General features: G+C 40.0%; 1 protein-coding gene across 1 annotated transcript; it reads right to left on the bottom strand.

The window, feature by feature from the left end:
- Positions 1-1,198: 1,198 nt before the first annotated feature.
- Positions 1,199-17,499, bottom strand: LOC127426620 (uncharacterized). Its single transcript, XM_051673557.1, has 5 exons — positions 17,413-17,499; positions 3,605-3,765; positions 3,387-3,456; positions 3,083-3,281; positions 1,199-1,759 (listed from the first exon to the last, which is right to left on the bottom strand). Exons 1-5 carry the CDS (start codon positions 17,436-17,438, stop codon positions 1,331-1,333), a joined length of 885 nt encoding a protein of 294 aa, XP_051529517.1. The 5' UTR covers positions 17,439-17,499; the 3' UTR covers positions 1,199-1,330.
- Positions 17,500-17,992: the final 493 nt, after the last annotated feature.

The following is a 17,992-nucleotide window of genomic DNA, read 5'->3' as shown; positions in this document are numbered from 1 at the left end:
GTTGTGCACAGTAGAACCATTTTTCAGGTTCCATGATCTCATTGCAATTATTCTCCATTACACTGGAGGTCTTTTCCTAAAATGTTTTACGCAATTACTTGGCAAATTTTGGAACAGTCACACCCTAAAATTAGTTCAGCATTTTCAATTCTGCCCTCTGTTTTAAAACTACTATCAAATTTTTAGAAATACGAACATATTTACTGTATACATAACTACTGTTAAAGTATTTGAAGTATTATAAATTCCTTGGCATTAGCAAAGTGAGTAACTTGGTATTTAGCTGAAGTTAGTGTCTATGAACCTGATGGATGTTGCCTGCAATTATTCTCACCCACTCTTTTGTACAAATGAGGCCACGCTGCCTCATTAAGCTTTTATTAAACCAATATCAAAAGAAATGAGAACCTTTGAAAAAGATTTTAAAAAATAAATACACAAGCAGCTTCCTTACAGGAATAGTTCACCTGAACTGAAGTCTAAAGGAGCAATTTTAAAGAATGTACTGGTTGCTGTTTTCCATGGAGTGGTGGTGGTGTAGTGGGCTAAAGCACAGAACAGGTAAGCAGAAGGTTGCCGGTTCGGTCACCACAGCAACCGCCATTGTTTCCTTGAGCAAGGCACTTTACCTCATGTTGCTCTGGGGAGATTGTCCCCATAACAAGTGCACTGTAAGTTGCTTTAAATAAAATTACATGGAATGGGCACTGAAGCTTTCAAGCTTAAAAAAGGATGTTTGAAACACCATAGAGGTATCATAAATTGAACCTTAAAAGTTCTCTGAAAATCTTAACACCCACCCTAGCATAATGCGCACCTTCATGAGAGAAATAGCGATGTCAGATTTGTGAACTAATTGTTCTTTTTAGTCTGATCTTTTCAATTATGTTTTGAGGGATTTGTTCTCGAATTTGACTGATTCGTTCAACTCACTGACTTCATGATCTAATCGCAGCAGTTCTTATATCAATAGATCCCTGGAGGGGGGGATTATCAGTGAATGACAACTTACATTTTAGTCTGTTTCTGAAACAACTAATCTTCAGGAAGCTTGGAATTATTGCACATTAATTATATGAACTACTTTTATGGTGCTTTTGCATTCATTTTGAAGCTTAAAAGCACAAGTCCCTATTCCCTGCATGGAAAAGGGAAGTAAATTATTACGTTTTCTTTGTTTTCCATTGAGAGAGGGAAATTCATACTGTTTGGAACAAAATTAGAGAGAGTAAATAACAGAATAATCATTTTTGGGTGAACTATTCCTTTAACTGACGGTAGCCCTGTGAAGTGAGCTGCATTCTCATGGCTTCAACCTTTTTAGACATTCCTATGATTTACTGTGGCTAGCAGATGGTGCAGTTAATTCATGCTCCAGTCTGGTGTTGACCTGTTGGCCTGGAGGTCCAAATGCAGAGCATGGAGGTTGGCTGGCCGCTGAGGAGGCTGAAGGGTAGAAGTGAACATCCACAGCTACAGAAGTCATGCCCAGGGACACGCAGTGGGACAGCAGGAGGGGAGAGGAACCATGGGAGATATTAATGCTGTGGCGCACTGGAGTGGAGCAGGGTTCGTTGGTCTGGAGGGTCAGAGAGGACCGTAAGCCCTCTTCCTGCGCAGGTGCTGGATTCGTTGGAGGGGGTGAGGGAACGTCCTGACATGGTTCAAAATCTCTGCTCCTCCAGTCCTCCATGCACTGGAGCTGAATGTCAGAATTCGGAGAGGGAGTGACCTTCCCCTCCTCAAATGAATTCTCCAACTAATTTAATAAGGGAGAAAAACAGAATATTGTTGCAATGAAAATGTAATATGTTAGCATAGACACAACATCATCTGAAACGTATACCCTCTTACGTTTGAACAACTTAAGAGACTTACAAATGTTTACAAATCCTGTGGGGTTCAAGAATCTGAAGTTTCATAACAATTGCAACAGCACACAAAAAACAAAACAATTGCAAGCCCTTTAGACATTTACTCACATGCAGGATATAAAGTAGAGATATCTATTATTACATTTTCAGTAGTTAAAATGCTAATTCTTGATATCAGCAATGGAATTACTGCTAGTGAAAATGTTAATTTTGAAATAAGTAATTAGGTTTGCACTGGTAAAGTTCTTGATATCAAATTTGATGTCATTAATCACAAGAAAACCAAGTCTTGAAATCAAAAATGGAAATTCAACTAATAAAAAAAAAAAATTATTGATACCTGTAGCTGCATTTTCACTAGTATAATTTCACAATGACCTGTCATTCACTTCTGTTCAAAACACCATTAAAGATATCTATAATTATTTTCTTACTAGTTGAAATTTCAAATACACATATCAGTTATGTACTTCTTATTAGTAAAAATTATAATTTTTAATATTAATAATTGGTTGTCATGTATTTCATGACCAAATGCCATTGACTTCAGTGGGGCCATATTTGAGAGCTACAGTGGAGGTGAAAGGGACAATTTTAACTATAAACTTAGACCTGTACATTTATGGTCTTTTAATCATTTTGGAGCTTGACAGCCCCAGTCCCCATTTCACTGTCATTACATGAAAAAGAGCAGACATTACATTCTTCAAAATGTACTGTATCTTTTTGTGTTCCACAGAAGGAAGAAAGTCATACAGTTTTGGAACAACATGAGGGTGAGTAAATGATGTCAGACTTTCATTTTGGGGTGAACTGTTGCTTTAAGCCTATGTCTGTAATTAAAAAATACATTGTGATAAAAACATAAAAGTTTTGTCTTTACTTTCATTAATATGGTAGACACTTTTAAGTGACATAAAGAGCATTATCAGCAAGAGTGTATACCCACAGCCATGGCATTGCTAGCACTATGCTGTACTTTGTAATATTATTATTCAGTAATCTTTGTAAAAAGGTATTGAGCATTGCTGAGCAACTTCTTTGCAGAACTAAATAACAACAGACAAAGAACAATGATCAAACCTGGCAAACAACTCCAAACTATAGAGGAATTTATGAATTACATTCCATTTAAGGATTTTGTGAGACAGAATGTAATTGGTTTGAACAAAAACAAAGAAGTAGAAGTCTTTAGGGCTTATACGGACCTGGTCCTCCTCTCTTGGCTCTGGGTGTGTCTCCACTATAACTGGCAGGTCCTGAGTGGACTGGACACCCTCCAGAACATCATCAGTAGGTGGATTCATCACCAAGGTGGATGGGCTGGCTTCTAGTGGGAGCGCTCTAGTCTCTGATGTGTTGGGGCTTTGCTCAATAACAGCCACTAAATTATCATCCTCAAATGCCCTGTTAAATACAATTGTTAAAATGTTAGTCAAATAGTGCTATTCAAATGAATGGCATGTTGACAAAAGCATTATCCATTTCACCTATGTTGTCAACAAAACTGACTTGTTATCATATGTCCTTTCCATTGCAAGACGTTTTCCATGCCTGCAAGGACCACAAATACCCCTCAGAGCTATAAGAGAAAAACAACAACAACAAAAAAAAAAAAAAAAAGATTTTTATATAGAATTGGTGCATTTGAACAAATCTGACCCACTTCTGCAAGTACTCATTAACAGAACATACAGGTTTATGCATAATAATGAGCATCAAAATCTCACCTGCTCTCCCTGTAGGTACAGATGTAGGATCATTTTTCTGAACCAAAGAGTAAAAGGCCATTGCAATGAAAATAAATGCCAAGGAAACACCTACTCCAACCACAATGGGAATGTCATGTTTTTCTATCACAGGTAACCAAGTTTGAGATTTCTCCTTTTCCCTGAAGAAAAGAGAGTAATGGATTAATTTGTATAATCATCACCACATTCTCAACAATCCACTACATAATATTAACAATGAATTCTAAGACACTGCATCATGAGAAGTTCCTGCTAAGTCTTGCAGCCATGCCATAAATCAGGATGCCGGAGTGACATTATTCAAAGACAGGCCTGTACCATTTAGCTTGTTGTACTTTTGCGCACAAAGTAAGGAATAAATATTGAGAATGTCACAATTTTTACATAATAGCCTGATCGCTATTACACTCACTAAGCACTTTATTAGGAACACCTGTACACCTACAGTTGAAGTCAGAAGTTTACATACACTTAGATTTAAATAATTAAAACTCATTTTTTAACCACTCCACAGATTTAATATTAGCAAACTATAGTTTTGGCAAGTTGTTTAGGACATCTACTTTGTGAATGACACAAGTAATTTTTCCAACAATTGTGTACAGACAGATTGTTTCACTTTTAATTGACTATATCACAATTCCAGTGGGTCAGAAGTTTACATACACTAAGTTAACTTGCCTTTAAGCAGCTTGGAAAATTCCAGAAAATTATGTCAAGCCTTTACACAATTAGCTTCTGACAGGAGGTGTACTGAATTGGAGGTGTACCTGTGGATGCATTTTAAGGCCTACCTTCAAACTCAGTGCCTCGTTGCTTGACGTCATGGGAAAATAAAATAAAAAATCAACCAAGACCTCAGAAAAAAAAAAAGTGGACCTCCACAAGTCTGGTTCATCCTTGGGAGCAATTTCCAAATGCCTAAATGTACCACGTTCATCTGTACAAACAATAGTACCCAAGTATAAACACCATGGGACCACTCAGCCATCATACCACTCAGGAAGGAGATGCATTCTGTCTTCTAGAGATTAACATAGTTTGGTGCGAAAAGAGCAAATCAATCCCAGAACAACAGCAAAGGGCCTTGCGAAGATGCTGGAGGAAACATGTAGACAATTATCTATATCCACAGTAAAACGAGTCCTATATTGACATAATCTGAAAGGCTGTTCAGCAAGGAAGAAGCCACTGCTCCAAAACCGCCATAAAAGAGCCAGACTACAGTTTGCATGTGCACATGGGGACAGAAATCTTATTTTTGGAGAAATGTCCTCTGGTCTAATGAAACAAAATTGAACTGTTTGGCCATAATGACCATTGTTATATTTGGAGGAAAAAGGGTGAGGCTTGCAAACCGAAGAACACCATCCCAACCGTGAAGCATGGGGGTGGCAGCATCATGTTGTGGGGGTACTCTGAAAAAGCCCTGACCTCAAAAAGCATATCAAAAAGCGTGTGCGAGCAAGGAGGCCTACAAACCTGACTCAGCTACACTAGTTCTGTCTGGGGAAATGGGACAAAATTCCAGCAACTTATTGTGAGAAGCTAGCGGAAGGCTACCCAAAATATTTGACCCAAAATAAACAATTTAAAGGCAATGCTACCAAATACTAATAAAGAGTATGTAAACTTCTTACTCACTGGGAATGTGATGAAATAAATAAAAGCTGAAATAAATCATTCTCTCTACTATTATCCTGACATTTCACTTTCTTAAAATAGTGATCCTAACTGACCTAAGACAGGTAATGTTTTCTCTGATTAAATGTCAGGACTTGTGAAAAACTGAGTTTAAATGTATTTGGCTAAGGTGTAAGTAAACTTCTGACTTCAACTGTACATATTCATGCGATTATCTAATCAGCCAGTCGTGTGGCAGCAGTGCAATGCATAAATCATGCAGATATGGGTTAGGAGCTTCAGTTTATGTTCACATCAACCATCAGAATGGGGAAAAAATTTGATCTCAATGATTTGGACCATGGCATGATTGTTGGTGCCAGACAGGCTGGTTTGAATATTTCTGTAACTGCTGATCTCTTGGGATTTTCACGCACTTCAGTCTCTAGAGTTTCCTCAGAATCGTGCCAAAATCAAAACAACATACAGTGAGCGGCAGTTCTGTGGATGGAAATGTCTTGTTGATGAGAGAGGTCAACGGAGAATGGCCAGACTGGTTCGAGCTGACAGAAAGGCTATGGTAACTCAGATAACCACTCTGTACAATTGTAGTGAGCAGAATAGCATCCAAGAATGAGAACCGCGAGGCAGATGGGCTACAACAGCAGAAGACCACGTCAGGCACTTTATTAGGCACACACCATCATCCCCGTACCAAAAAACCCCAAAATCACAGAACTTAATGACTACAGACCCATTGCTCTGATACCCCCCCCCCCCACGTGGCTTATCCCCCCACCCCCACATTATTTGTTGCCACCTCAGACTGATCACTGTACCCTGCCCGGCCCCCCGTGGAAAAATCCTTGTACCGCCCCTGTCAGGCACATATACAAGGATCCTTTTTGTGGACTTCAGTTCGGCTTTCAACACCATCATCCCAGCTATTCTCCGGACTAAATTAACTCAGCTCTCTGTTCCCACCTCTATCTGTCAGTGGATCACCAGCTTTCTGACGGACAGGCAGTAGCTACCGAGACTGGGGAAATTCAGTTCCAGCACCTGTACGATCAGCACTGGTGCCCCCAGCAATGTGTCCTCTCCCCACTATTCTTCTCTTGTACACAAATGGCTGCACCACCAAGGACCCCTCTGTCAAGCTCCTGAAGTTTGCAGATGACACTACTGTCATCGGCCACATCCAAGATGACGACGAATCTGCATTCAGAAGAGAGGTTGAACAGCTGGCTGTCTGGTGCAGTCAAAACAAACTGGAGCTCAACATGCTCAAAACAGTGGAGATGATAGTGGACTTTAGGAGGAACACCCCAACATTGACCTCGCTCACCATTCTGAACAGCACTGTGGCAGAAGTGGTGTCATTCAGGTTCCTGGGAACTACCATCTCACAGGACCTGAAGTGGGAGACCTACATTGACTCCACTGTGAAAAAGGCCCAGTAAAGGTTGTTCTTCCTTCGCCAGTTGAGGAAGTTCAACCTGCCACAGGCACTGCTGATACAGTTCTACTCAGCAGTCATTGAGTCTGTCCTCTGCACTTCAGTGACTGTCTGGTTTGGTTCAGCTACAAAATCGGACATCAGAAGACTACAAAGGACAGTTCGGACTGCTGAGTGGATTATTGGTTGACCTCTGCCCTCCCTTCAAGAGCTGTACACTTCCAGATTGAGAAAAAGGGCTGGAAAAATCACTCTGGACCCCACTCACCCAGCCCACTACCTTTTTGAACTGTTGACTTCTGGCCGGCGCTACAGAGCACTGAGCACCAGAACCATCAGGCACAAGAACAGTTTTTTCCCTCAGGCTATCCATCTAATGAACAGTTAAAACTGCCCCACTGAGCAATAATTATGTGCAATACACAGCTTAGTCTATTTATATTTATCTAGCATATCCTACCTCTTCTGCCATTACATTTCCTTTACACCATCTGTTTATAACAGATTTGTATTTGTACATATGTATATATACACTATATTGCCAAAAGTATTTGCTCATCTGCCTTTAGACGCATATGAACTTAAGTGACATCCCATTCTTAATCCATAGGGTTTAATATGACGTTGGCCCACCCTTTGCAGCTATAACAGCTTCAACTCTTCTGGGAAGGCTTTCCACAAGGTTTAGGAGTGTGTTTATGGGAATTTTTGACCATTCTTCCAGAAGCGCATTTGTGAGGTCAGACACTGATGTTGGACGAGAAGGCCTGGCTCGCAGTCTTCGCTCTAATTCATCCCAAAGGTGCTCTATCGGGTTGAGGTCAGGACTCTGTGCAGGCCAGTCAAGTTCTTCCACACCAAACTCACTCATCCATGTCTTTATGGACCTTGCTTTGTGCACTGGTGCGCAGTCATGTTGGAACAGGAAGGGGCCATCCCCAAACTGTTCCCACAAAGTTGGGAGCATGGAATTGTCCAAAATCTCTTGGTATGCTGAAGCATTCAGAGTTCCTTTCACTGGAACTAAGGGGCAAAGCCCAGCTCCTGAAAAACAACCCCACACCATAATCCCCCCTCCACCAAACTTCACAGTTGGCACAATGCAGTCAGACAAGTACCGTTCTCCTGGCAACCACCAAACCCAGACTCATCCATCAGATTGCCAGATGGAGAAGCGTGATTCGTCACTCCAGAGAACGCTTCTCCACTGCTCTAGAATCCAGTGGCGATGTGCTTTACACCACTGCATCCGACGCTTTGCATTGCACTTGGTGATGTATGGCTTGGATGCAGCTGCTCGGCCATGGAAACCCATTCCATGAAGCTCTCTACGCACTGTTCTTGAGCTAATCTGAAGGCCACATGAACTTTGGAGGTCTGTAATGATTGACTCTGCAGAAAGTTGGCGACCTCTGCGCACTATGCGCCTCAGCATCCGCTGACCCCGCTCTGTCATTTTATGTGGCCTACCACTTCGTGGCTGAGTTGCTGTCATTCCCAATCGCTTCCACTTTGTTATAATACCACTGACAGTTGACTGTGGAATATTTAGTAGCGAGGAAATTTCACGACTGGACTTGTTGCACAGGTGGCATCCTATCACAGTACCACGCTGGAATTCACTGAGCTCCTGAGAGTGGCCCATTCTTTCACAAATGTTTGTAGAAGCAGTCTGCATGCCTAGGTGCTTCATTTTATACACCTGTGGCCATGGAAGTGATTGGAACACCTGAATTCAATTATTTGGATGGGTGAGTGAATACTTTTGGCAATATAGTGTATATATATATATATATATATATATATATATATATATATATATACAGTTGTGCTCAAAAGTTTGCATACCCTGGCAGAAATTGTGAAATTTTGGCATTGATTTTGAAAATATGACTGATCATGAAAAAAAACTGTCTTTTATTTAAAGATAGTGATCATATGAAGCCATTTATTATCACATAGTTGTTTGGCTCCTTTTTAAATCATAATGATAACAGAAATCACCCAAATGGCCCTGATCAAAAGTTTACATACCCTTGAATGTTTGGCCTTGTTACAGACACACAGGTTTAAATGCCAATTAAAGGTTAATTTCCCACACCTGTGGCTTTTTAAATTGCAATTAGTGTCTGTTTATAAATAGTCAATGAGTTTGTTAGCTCTCACGTGGATGCACTGAGCAGGCTAGATACTGAGCCATGGGGAGCAGAAAAGAACTGTCACAAGACCTGCGTAACAAGGTAATGGAACTTTATAAAGATGAAAAAGGATATAAAAAGATATCCAAAGCCTTGAAAATGCCAGTCAGTACTGTTCAATCACTTATTAAGAAGTGGAAAATTCGGGGATCTCTTGATACCAAACCAAGGTCAGGTAGACCAAGAAAGATTTCAGCCACAACTGCCAGAAGAATTGTTCGGCATACAAAGAAAAACCCACAGGTAACCTCAGGAGAAATACAGGCAGCTCTGGAAAAAGACGGTGTGGTTGTTTCAAGGAACACAATACGACGATACTTGAACAAAAATGAGCTGCATGGTCGAGTTGCCAGGAAGAAGCCAATGCCACAAAAAAGTCTGGTTACAATATGCCCGACAACACCTTGACATGCCTCACAGCTTCTGGCACACTGTAATTTGGAGTGACGAGACCAAAATAGAGCTTTATGGTCACAACCATAAGCGATATGTTTGGAGAGGGGTCAACAAGTATTGTGCTCCTTGAAACGATCACACTGTCTTTTTCCAGAGCTGCCTGTATTTCTCCTGAGGTTACCTGTGGGCTTTTCTTTGTATGCCGAACAATTCTTCTGGCAGTTGTGGCTGAAATCTTTCTTGGTCTACCTGACCTTGGCTTGATATCAAGAGATCCCCGAATTTTCCACTTCTTAATAAGTGATTGAACAGTACTGACTGGCATTTTCAAGGCTTTGGATATCTTTTTTTTTTGTAATTAACATTTTTTATTGATTCAAAAAGAAAGCACAACAGAGAAAAACACAACATATATACACCGAATCAACATTTAACTTTTAACACTCATTAATATCCCTCCCCAAACACCAACCCCACCCTACCCCAAAGAACACCCCTGTGGTCACATAAAATAATACACACACACAAACAATAAAATAAAAAATCAAAATAAATAAAAAATAAAATATATAATAAATATACATAATTAAACTAAACATCTCCCTCCTCATCCCTTCCCCTAGAGTCCTCCAAAACTGCCAAATACCTACCCCATTTCCTGAAAAATAAGTCCTCCCACCCCAGCCTTCCATCTATCATCCTCTCATAAGCCGCCACCCTCCCCATCTCCGCACACCACTCTGGAAATGGTGGCGCTCCGTCTGACTTCCATCCCCTTAAAATAATTTGTCTACCGATCATCACGCTAGTCAGAACCCAATTTTTTATATATTTGTCACCCGAATTTATAACTTCCCCATTGCCCAAAATGCAAAGTCTGGGGCAAAGTAAAATTTGAGTGTCCAGAATGTCACGCAAATCATTCTGAAACTTTAACCAAAAATCTTGGATCTTAACGCATCCCCAAAAAACATGGGCTATGTCTCCAACTTCTGATTGGCATCGCCAGCATGTGGGTGTGTCTTTAAGACTAAGCCTGTATAATCTAGAGGGGGTCCAATAAAATCTTTGTAAAATCTTAAATTGCATAAGCCGAACCCTTGCATCTCTAGATGCAGACTTGACATTTTTCAGAATCTTAGTCCACACTCCATCCTCCAATACCAAATTCAAATCTTTCTCCCATACTTTCTTAATAGAAGTTAAAACTCCATCCCCCATACTCTGAATTAACAGAAAGTAGTACACTGATGCCTCATGACCTTTTCCAAAAGCCGCAATCACCTCTCCCACAGCATCTGCCTCCTCAGGGGGGTGTGTGCTACTCCCAAAAATAGTACAAAGCAAGTGGCGCAGTTGTAAATATCTATAAAACTGAGGTCTGGGGATCCCAAAATGTTGGACCAAGTTTTCAAACGATCTCAACACACCACTTTCATATAGGTCACCGAGTGTAGCAACCCCCCTCACAATCCACTCTAGCCAGCAGAAAGGGGACTTGCCAATGCACAATCTTGGGTTCTGCCATATGCTCAAGGCAACATTTAAATAAGTGTCCAATTTAAACAATCTGGACACTTTAGTCCATACCGAGTGTAAATGCGAAATAACAGGGTGTAACTTAACTTTTCCAATTAGTTTGATAGAGATGCTTTGTAACGGCGAAATAGGGGCAAGAACTGCCTGTTCAATAACAAACCAGGGAGGGGCTCTCTCAGGTGGAAGTGACCAATGAGCCAAATGTCTGAGACTGAACGCATAGTAATAAAACAAAATCTTGGGTAGTCCTAGCCCACCTTTGTCAATCGGCCTAGGTAACTTATTAAAATGCAATCTGGGACGTTTACCATTCCAAATGAAGGACTTCACTATGCTATTGAATTGCTTGAAATAGGAGAGGGGGACATCTACAGGTAGGGACTGTAGCAGGTAGTTAAATTTTGGAATACAATTCATTTTAATAACATTAACCTTCCCAATCATCGATAAATGTAATGAAGCCCACCTGCCCACATCGCTTGAAAACCTTTTTATTAAAGGGTCAAAATTAACACTAACTAAATCAGACAAATTTGCTGGGAATAAAATCCCCAAATACTTAATACCCTGTTTGGGCCACTGGAAGGCGCCCGGCTGGAAAGCCGTTACTGGACAGTATGCTGTCAGAGCCAAAGCTTCGGATTTAGACCAATTAACTTTGTATCCTGAGAATTTAGAAAAGGAATTAATAATTCTGTGGAGGCAAGGCATAGATCTAGTAGGTTCAGAGACAAATAATAAAATATCATCTGCGTAAAGCAGAAGTTTATGTGCCACACCTCCCGCCACCACCCCTGGAAAATTATCCTCCTTTCTTATCGCGGCTACTAATGGTTCCAGGGCAAGACAGAACAATAATCGGGAAAGAGGGCAGCCCTGCCTAGTTCCCCTATCCAAAGCAAAATAATCTGAAATTAATCCATTTGTTTGTACCGCTGCTACAGGGTGTCTATAAAGTAACTTAATCCATCCAATAAAAGTATTTCCGAACCCATACATTTCCAAAACCTTAAAAAGATAATCCCATTCTACCATATCAAATGCCTTTTCGGCGTCAAATGAGATGGCAGCGACCGGAGACTGATAATTCGCCACTGACCACATAATATTGATGAGACGCCTAATGTTATCAGAAGAGCTATGGCCCCTAATAAACCCCACCTGATCTATATGTATAAGAGATGTCATAACTTTACTTAATCGATTAGCCAGAATTTTTGACAATATTTTTACATCTAGTTGGATCAGGGAGATTGGATGGTAACTTTTACACTCATTTGGATCTTTGTCTTTTTTAAGAATCAGACTGATCCGGGCTTGTGTTATGGTTGGCGGAAGCTTTCCATTCTTTAATGATTCAGTATAAACTTCTAACAAAAGTGGAGCCAGTTCTGTAGCATAAGATCTGAAAAATTCAGCTGCAAAACCATCTGGCCCCGGAGCCTTGCCAGTAGGTAGGGACTTAATTACCTCATCAAGCTCCTCCAAGGTTATCTCAGAATCAAGAGAGTTTTTTTGTTCAATCGTCAGTTTAGGGAGTTCTAATGGTTCCACAAAGTTTCTAATATCTTCATCAGTAGACGAAGATGTGGAACTATAAAGATCAATATAGAATTCTTTAAAAGCATTATTAATATCAATGGCTGAAGTAAAAATTTCACAACCAGCAGATTTCACTGAGGGAATGATAGAAAGAGAGTCTCTCTGCTTTATATATCTAGCCAAAAGCTTTCCTGCTTTGTCACCCGACTCAAAGTATAACTGTCTTGCCCTGAATAACCAAAACTCCACTTTCCGTGACAAAATAGTATTATATCTATATTTCAATTGGGTCAGTCCTCTGAGGCCATCAGCTGACATACGGCGCTTCAGCTCTGCCTCAGCACTTTTAATATTCTCTTCCAACTGCACAAGTTCTCGTGCATTGGATTTTTTGATGAATGAGGCATACTGTATGATACGACCCCTATGAACTGCCTTAAGTGCCTCCCAAGCCACGCCCACAGAGGATACCAAGGACCAGTTGGTCTCCATATAAACATTGATTTCAGTCTTTAACATTGTTGGAAATCAGGATTTTGCAAAAGGGACACATTAAGGCACCAACTATACGATTTCTTTTTCTCTATATGTGGCATCACCTCTAAACTCACCAGGGCGTGATCTGAGACTAAAATGTTTCCAATTGAGCAATCCACAACAGATGAAATTAGGGATTTGGATATAAAAAAAAAATAATCTATTCTAGAATAAATCTTATGGACTGATGAAAAAAATGTATAGTCCTACCAGATGGGTTCAAAAGTCTCCAAATATCAGTAAGACCAAGATTTTTACACATCCTGTGAAGCGTCAATGTTGCTCTAGGGGGTTTACACACTTTTGCTTCGCTATGATCAAGGACTGAGTCCATCAAAAGATTAAAGTCCCCTCCCAATATTATATCATGAGGGGTGCCAGCGGCTTGCAACATCCCTTCAAGATCTATAAAAAAGCCCTGATCATCAGCGTTAGGTGCGTAAATATTACCCAAAATCAACCTTTGCCCTTGAATTTCAACTAACACAATAATGACTCTTCCTAATTTATCTTTAATTTGTTTGAGAAATTTGAATTGTAAATGTTTATTAATCAATATAATGACTCCCTTGCTCTTACGTGAGCCAGCACTAAAAAAAACATGTCCACCCCATATCTTCCCAAATTCTTCAGCTTTCTGTGGGGAGAGATGTGTTTCTTGAAGAAACACTATATCATATTTCTTACGTTTAAGAAAAGTAATAACCTTCCTTCTTTTTATGGGGTGACCCAACCCATTCCATGTGGAGAGAGATAGTACACTCATATTAACATTTGACATATTGATATAATAATAAAAAAAATAAATTGTGTGTGAAAAACACAATTATACAGACCACATTCCCCATTAGTGAAACAATCAACCCCCAAACATCTCCCCGAACAAAACAAACAGAAAAAAGAAAAACGTGCATATTAACCCCACGCACGAAAGCGCCAACCGGCGACAATCCCTCTAAACTCAAAAGGTCCATGAATGCCCACGAGTCCCCACGACAACTTTGCCATCGGATTGCTCAATTTTGCCTCACAAATTACACAACAGAAAATACTTTGTACAATAAACCCAGCAAATAGGAAGAATGAACACAAAGAATGTGTATATTCATTCACAGAACTGTCTCAAAGGTGTGATCATCCACAAAACAAATTCCAGCTGATATAAAACCGATCAGATTCCTCGGACAGACAAATGAATGTTCCGTGAGCCGGCTGTTATGAGTTCAGCGGATGAGTGATCATTCCAATGTCCCGTAAAAAAAAAAACTCAACAAAACAAATTACAGGCAGCAGGAGGAATAAGCATGAAGAACGAACAGATTAATCCACAGCTGTTCCAAAGGAGTGTTATTCAACAGAACAAGCTCCAGCCACTAGGCGGAGCCAATACAAAAAGAAACAAAACCGGCATCCCGGTTCCCCGGATGGTCAAGTCAATTCACTCGGAGGCCGCATAAACATATATACCATGACTTACACAATCCGTCAACTTTATAAAAGACATCCTTTGTGTGAGCATGTAGATATTTTGTTGTCATAAGTAGTGTCCACTCTCAAACTGTCCGAGAACTTCAATGCAAAAGTAATCTTTCATCAATGCAAAAGTTTCTTTAAGGAAAAGTGTGTAAAGAGGAGGCGAGAAGCAGCTTTCCTGGTTCAGGTAGGGATTTATTTTCTCTCTCTGCAGCACAAATTACAGTCTCACAGTCTTGGCGTCATGCACTAAGTTAACCCACAATCACACACCATTCCACAAAATATACTCTCATCATTTGTAATAAAAACTCTTTGCTTCTTATTCGGGTCTGTCGTGCCCAGGCTCTCTCCGACTAAGCGCTGTATGGCTCTATTTATGCCGCTCTCCCCGTGCTCACTGAAATTAGAGACAGGTGTTAGACATAATTGAGCTCAGGTGTAAGCACCCTTACCGCTTTCTCTCTCTCCGGAGAGATGCTTGACCACGCCCCCGCTGCCACAAAGTGTTAATCACAAAACAAGCTCCAGCTGCTAGGCGGAGCCAATGCAAAAAACCCAAAATGTCGCCCAGCTTCCTCAAGAGTAAGTACAGCGAGTCAGGCCCATTCACATGAGAAACATCCAATAGTTTACTCAAACATTGATTCTATAAAAGATATTGCCTGTTTGGACATGTAAATACTTTGCGACCGACCTTCGTTTCTATTCTCAGTTTGGCCGGAAACATCAGAGCAAACGAGATCTTTTTCTGATGTAAGAGTTTCTTACATTCCTTGAACCGATCGCGTTTCTCTCTTGTCGAACTCGCAAAGTCCGGGAACAAGAAAATATTATGGTTCTTCCAAGAAAGCTTCCCTTTGCTCCTCGCCTGGTGCAACACAAGATCTTTATCGGATGATCTCAGAAATCTGGCCAGAATCGATCTGGGCCTGTCTCCCTCAGCAGATCTATGAGCTGGTACTCTATGAGCTCGCTCGATTTCCAGCTTGTGGCCTGTCATGTCGAGCAGACTCTGGAAAAACTCGTCTAGGAATTTCACCATATCTCTGCCCTCCTCATGCTCCGGAATTCCAACAATTCGAACGTTATTCCTGCGGCTTCTATTCTCAAGATCTTCAAGCTTTTCAAGGAGATGTTCCAAATCAACTTTGGTCGCGGGTGGATTAGCGGTTAATTCCCTCTCCGAAGATTCCAGAAAATCAATTCGTTTTTCAACATCAGTCACTCTTGTACCTAACTCAGAGAATTTTATTTCCATCGCCGTAATCGATCGACGTATTACAGCAAGATCCTCCAAGTCAGCAAGAATCTTCGTCAACATCACCGATATGTTAGACAACTGACGCTGGATCTCCTCTCCCGCCGCGCCATCCAAATTGAGTCCCCGGTCTGTAGGCCTGTCGGGGCTTTCATCCTGAACACGTAAGTGTCTTTTAATGTCTCCAGAGCTCGAAGATTTTGACTTCTTTGCCATGTTTTGCAACAAAGGACAAATGTGTAACTGGGTATTTCAAAATTCACCAGATTATAACATGAAAATAATCGAAATTTCAGCAAAGTGCAGAGAGCTCTTCGCTCACACGTCTGCTCCTTGCATGGCATCACGTGACCCTCGGCTTTGGATATCTTTTTATATCCTTTTCCATCTTTATAAAGTTCTATTACCTTGTTATGCAGGCCTTTTGACAGTTCTTTTCTGCTCCCCATGGCTCAGTATCTAGCCTGCTCAGTGCATCCACGTGAGAGCTAACAAACTCATTGACTATTTATAAACAGACACTAATTGCAATTTAAAAAGCCACAGGTGTGGGAAATTAACCTTTAATTGGCATTTAAACCTGTGTGTCTGTAACAAGGCCAAACATTCAAGGGTATGTAAACTTTTGATCAGGGCCATTTGGGTGATTTCTGTTATCATTATGATTTAAAAAGGAGCCAAACAACTATGTGATAATAAATGGCTTCATATGATCACTATCTTTAAATAAAAGACAGTTTTTTTTCACGATCAGTCATATTTTCAAAATCAATGCCAAAATTTCACAATTTCTGCCAGGGTATGCAAACTTTTGAGCACAACTGTGTATACATATATATTGTCTTATTGTGAATTTCTATATATACTTATATTTTCTATTCGTTTTTTATTTTTATTCTATTTTTTATTTTTTTATTTGTTTGTGCACTGGAAGCTTCTGTCATCAAGACAAATTCCTTGTATGTGTAAGCATGCTTGGCAATAAAGCTCATTCTGATTCTGATTCTATTAGAACCATAGTGTTCCTAATAAAATGTTAAGTGAGTGCATTTGCCTGAAGGCAATGTGATCTGTTAACAGTAAAAAAAAAAAATAGTAATAATAAAATAAAAAAATATTCCAAAACATTTCTGAATTTACCCCTTGAAATCCCTTGAAATTATAAATAACAGATGCTATGTCTTTCATCTTGTGTAACATGTTTTGTATTCATTCTGTGCTCCACAGAGCAAGAATTGAAATGGAAGGTTCGGTTGTATCAGTAAAATGTGCAACACATGGATCACCTGTAAAAAAACATGATGGTGAAGTATCATTTGATCACAACTGATGATGGCAATAATTTACTCACACTCATGTCATTTCAAATCCATATGACTTTCTTACTTATACAAAACACAAAAGGAAAAACATTCCTTTGGCAATGGTTTGCCTTCAGAAGACAGAAGGAATATGACACACAAGTTGCATGGACTACGTTTATGATACTTTTGAGTCCTATTTAATAGATCAGCATATTCATTAATATCATTGTATTCTTTCTAAAAAAACAAAGTCATACATGTTAGGAACAACATGAGTGTGAGTAAATTATGACAGAATTTTAATTTTTGGGTGAACTATGCTTAAATAATAATAAACATATTAACAAAACAAAAAAGACAAATCATTAACCTCCATTATTAGTCTGAGACTTTCTGTCTGATATTATGACAGAAAGACTGCACAAATTATGTACAGAAAAAAATTCATTCATTACCTGGCATTATTGTCAGTAGTCCTCATAGGGGACTGAGAAGTGTTTTTCTTCACTGACTCAACAAGGTCTGTATCATTTGTCACTGGCAACTTGGTGCCTCCAGATTGCTTGTGATTATTGCAGATTATTTGACTCTGATTTTCTGTTTTTTCCACAGGGGTTGAGGTGGTGAAGTTGTCCATTTCCATGAAAGTAAAGCCAGAAGCCTGAGTTTGCCCACTAAATGACTGAGTGCTTTTCTGGGAAAAGTTCTGAATGGTTTTTAGCTGGGTATAGGAATAGGAGTCTGCAGGTAATTGGTTATTTGTATTCTGATTAATTGCTGGAGGTTTAGTGGACTGGACTGTTGGTTGGTTATGTGGGTGTGTATACTGTATAAAAGTCTCTTTGACTTTGAGAAATGTTGTAGGTTTGATGGGCACAGCTGCTGGTTTTTGTGTTTGGATGAACACTTTGATGTGCTCACTATTTCCTTTGCTTATGCCACTTGACTTCTCTGTAGTGTCTTGAGTAGATTCAGTGATGTAGTGTGTTGGTGAGTCCTCCACAAAAGTACTTAAAACTGGACCAAAAACAGACA

The sequence above is a fragment of the Myxocyprinus asiaticus genome, chromosome 3 (genome assembly GCF_019703515.2).
Source record: "Myxocyprinus asiaticus isolate MX2 ecotype Aquarium Trade chromosome 3, UBuf_Myxa_2, whole genome shotgun sequence".
NCBI lineage: Eukaryota > Metazoa > Chordata > Actinopteri > Cypriniformes > Catostomidae > Myxocyprinus > Myxocyprinus asiaticus.
Note: the sequence above shows the minus strand (reverse complement) of the source record. Positions and strands in the feature narration are given on the sequence as shown.

What these genes read in the sequence shown, in the direction of transcription:
- LOC127426620 (XM_051673557.1), bottom strand. Translation starts at nt 17,438, where the DNA reads ATGAGGACTACTGACAATAATGCCAG. An exon ending in TGTACCTACAGGGAGAGCAG is followed by an intron (nt 3,457 to 3,604) that starts GTGAGATTTTGA and finishes TTTCTCTTATAG; the next exon opens with CTCTGAGGGGTATTTGTGGT. An exon ending in AGCCAAGAGAGGAGGACCAG is followed by an intron (nt 1,760 to 3,082) that starts GTCCGTATAAGC and finishes TTATTAAATTAG; the next exon opens with TTGGAGAATTCATTTGAGGA.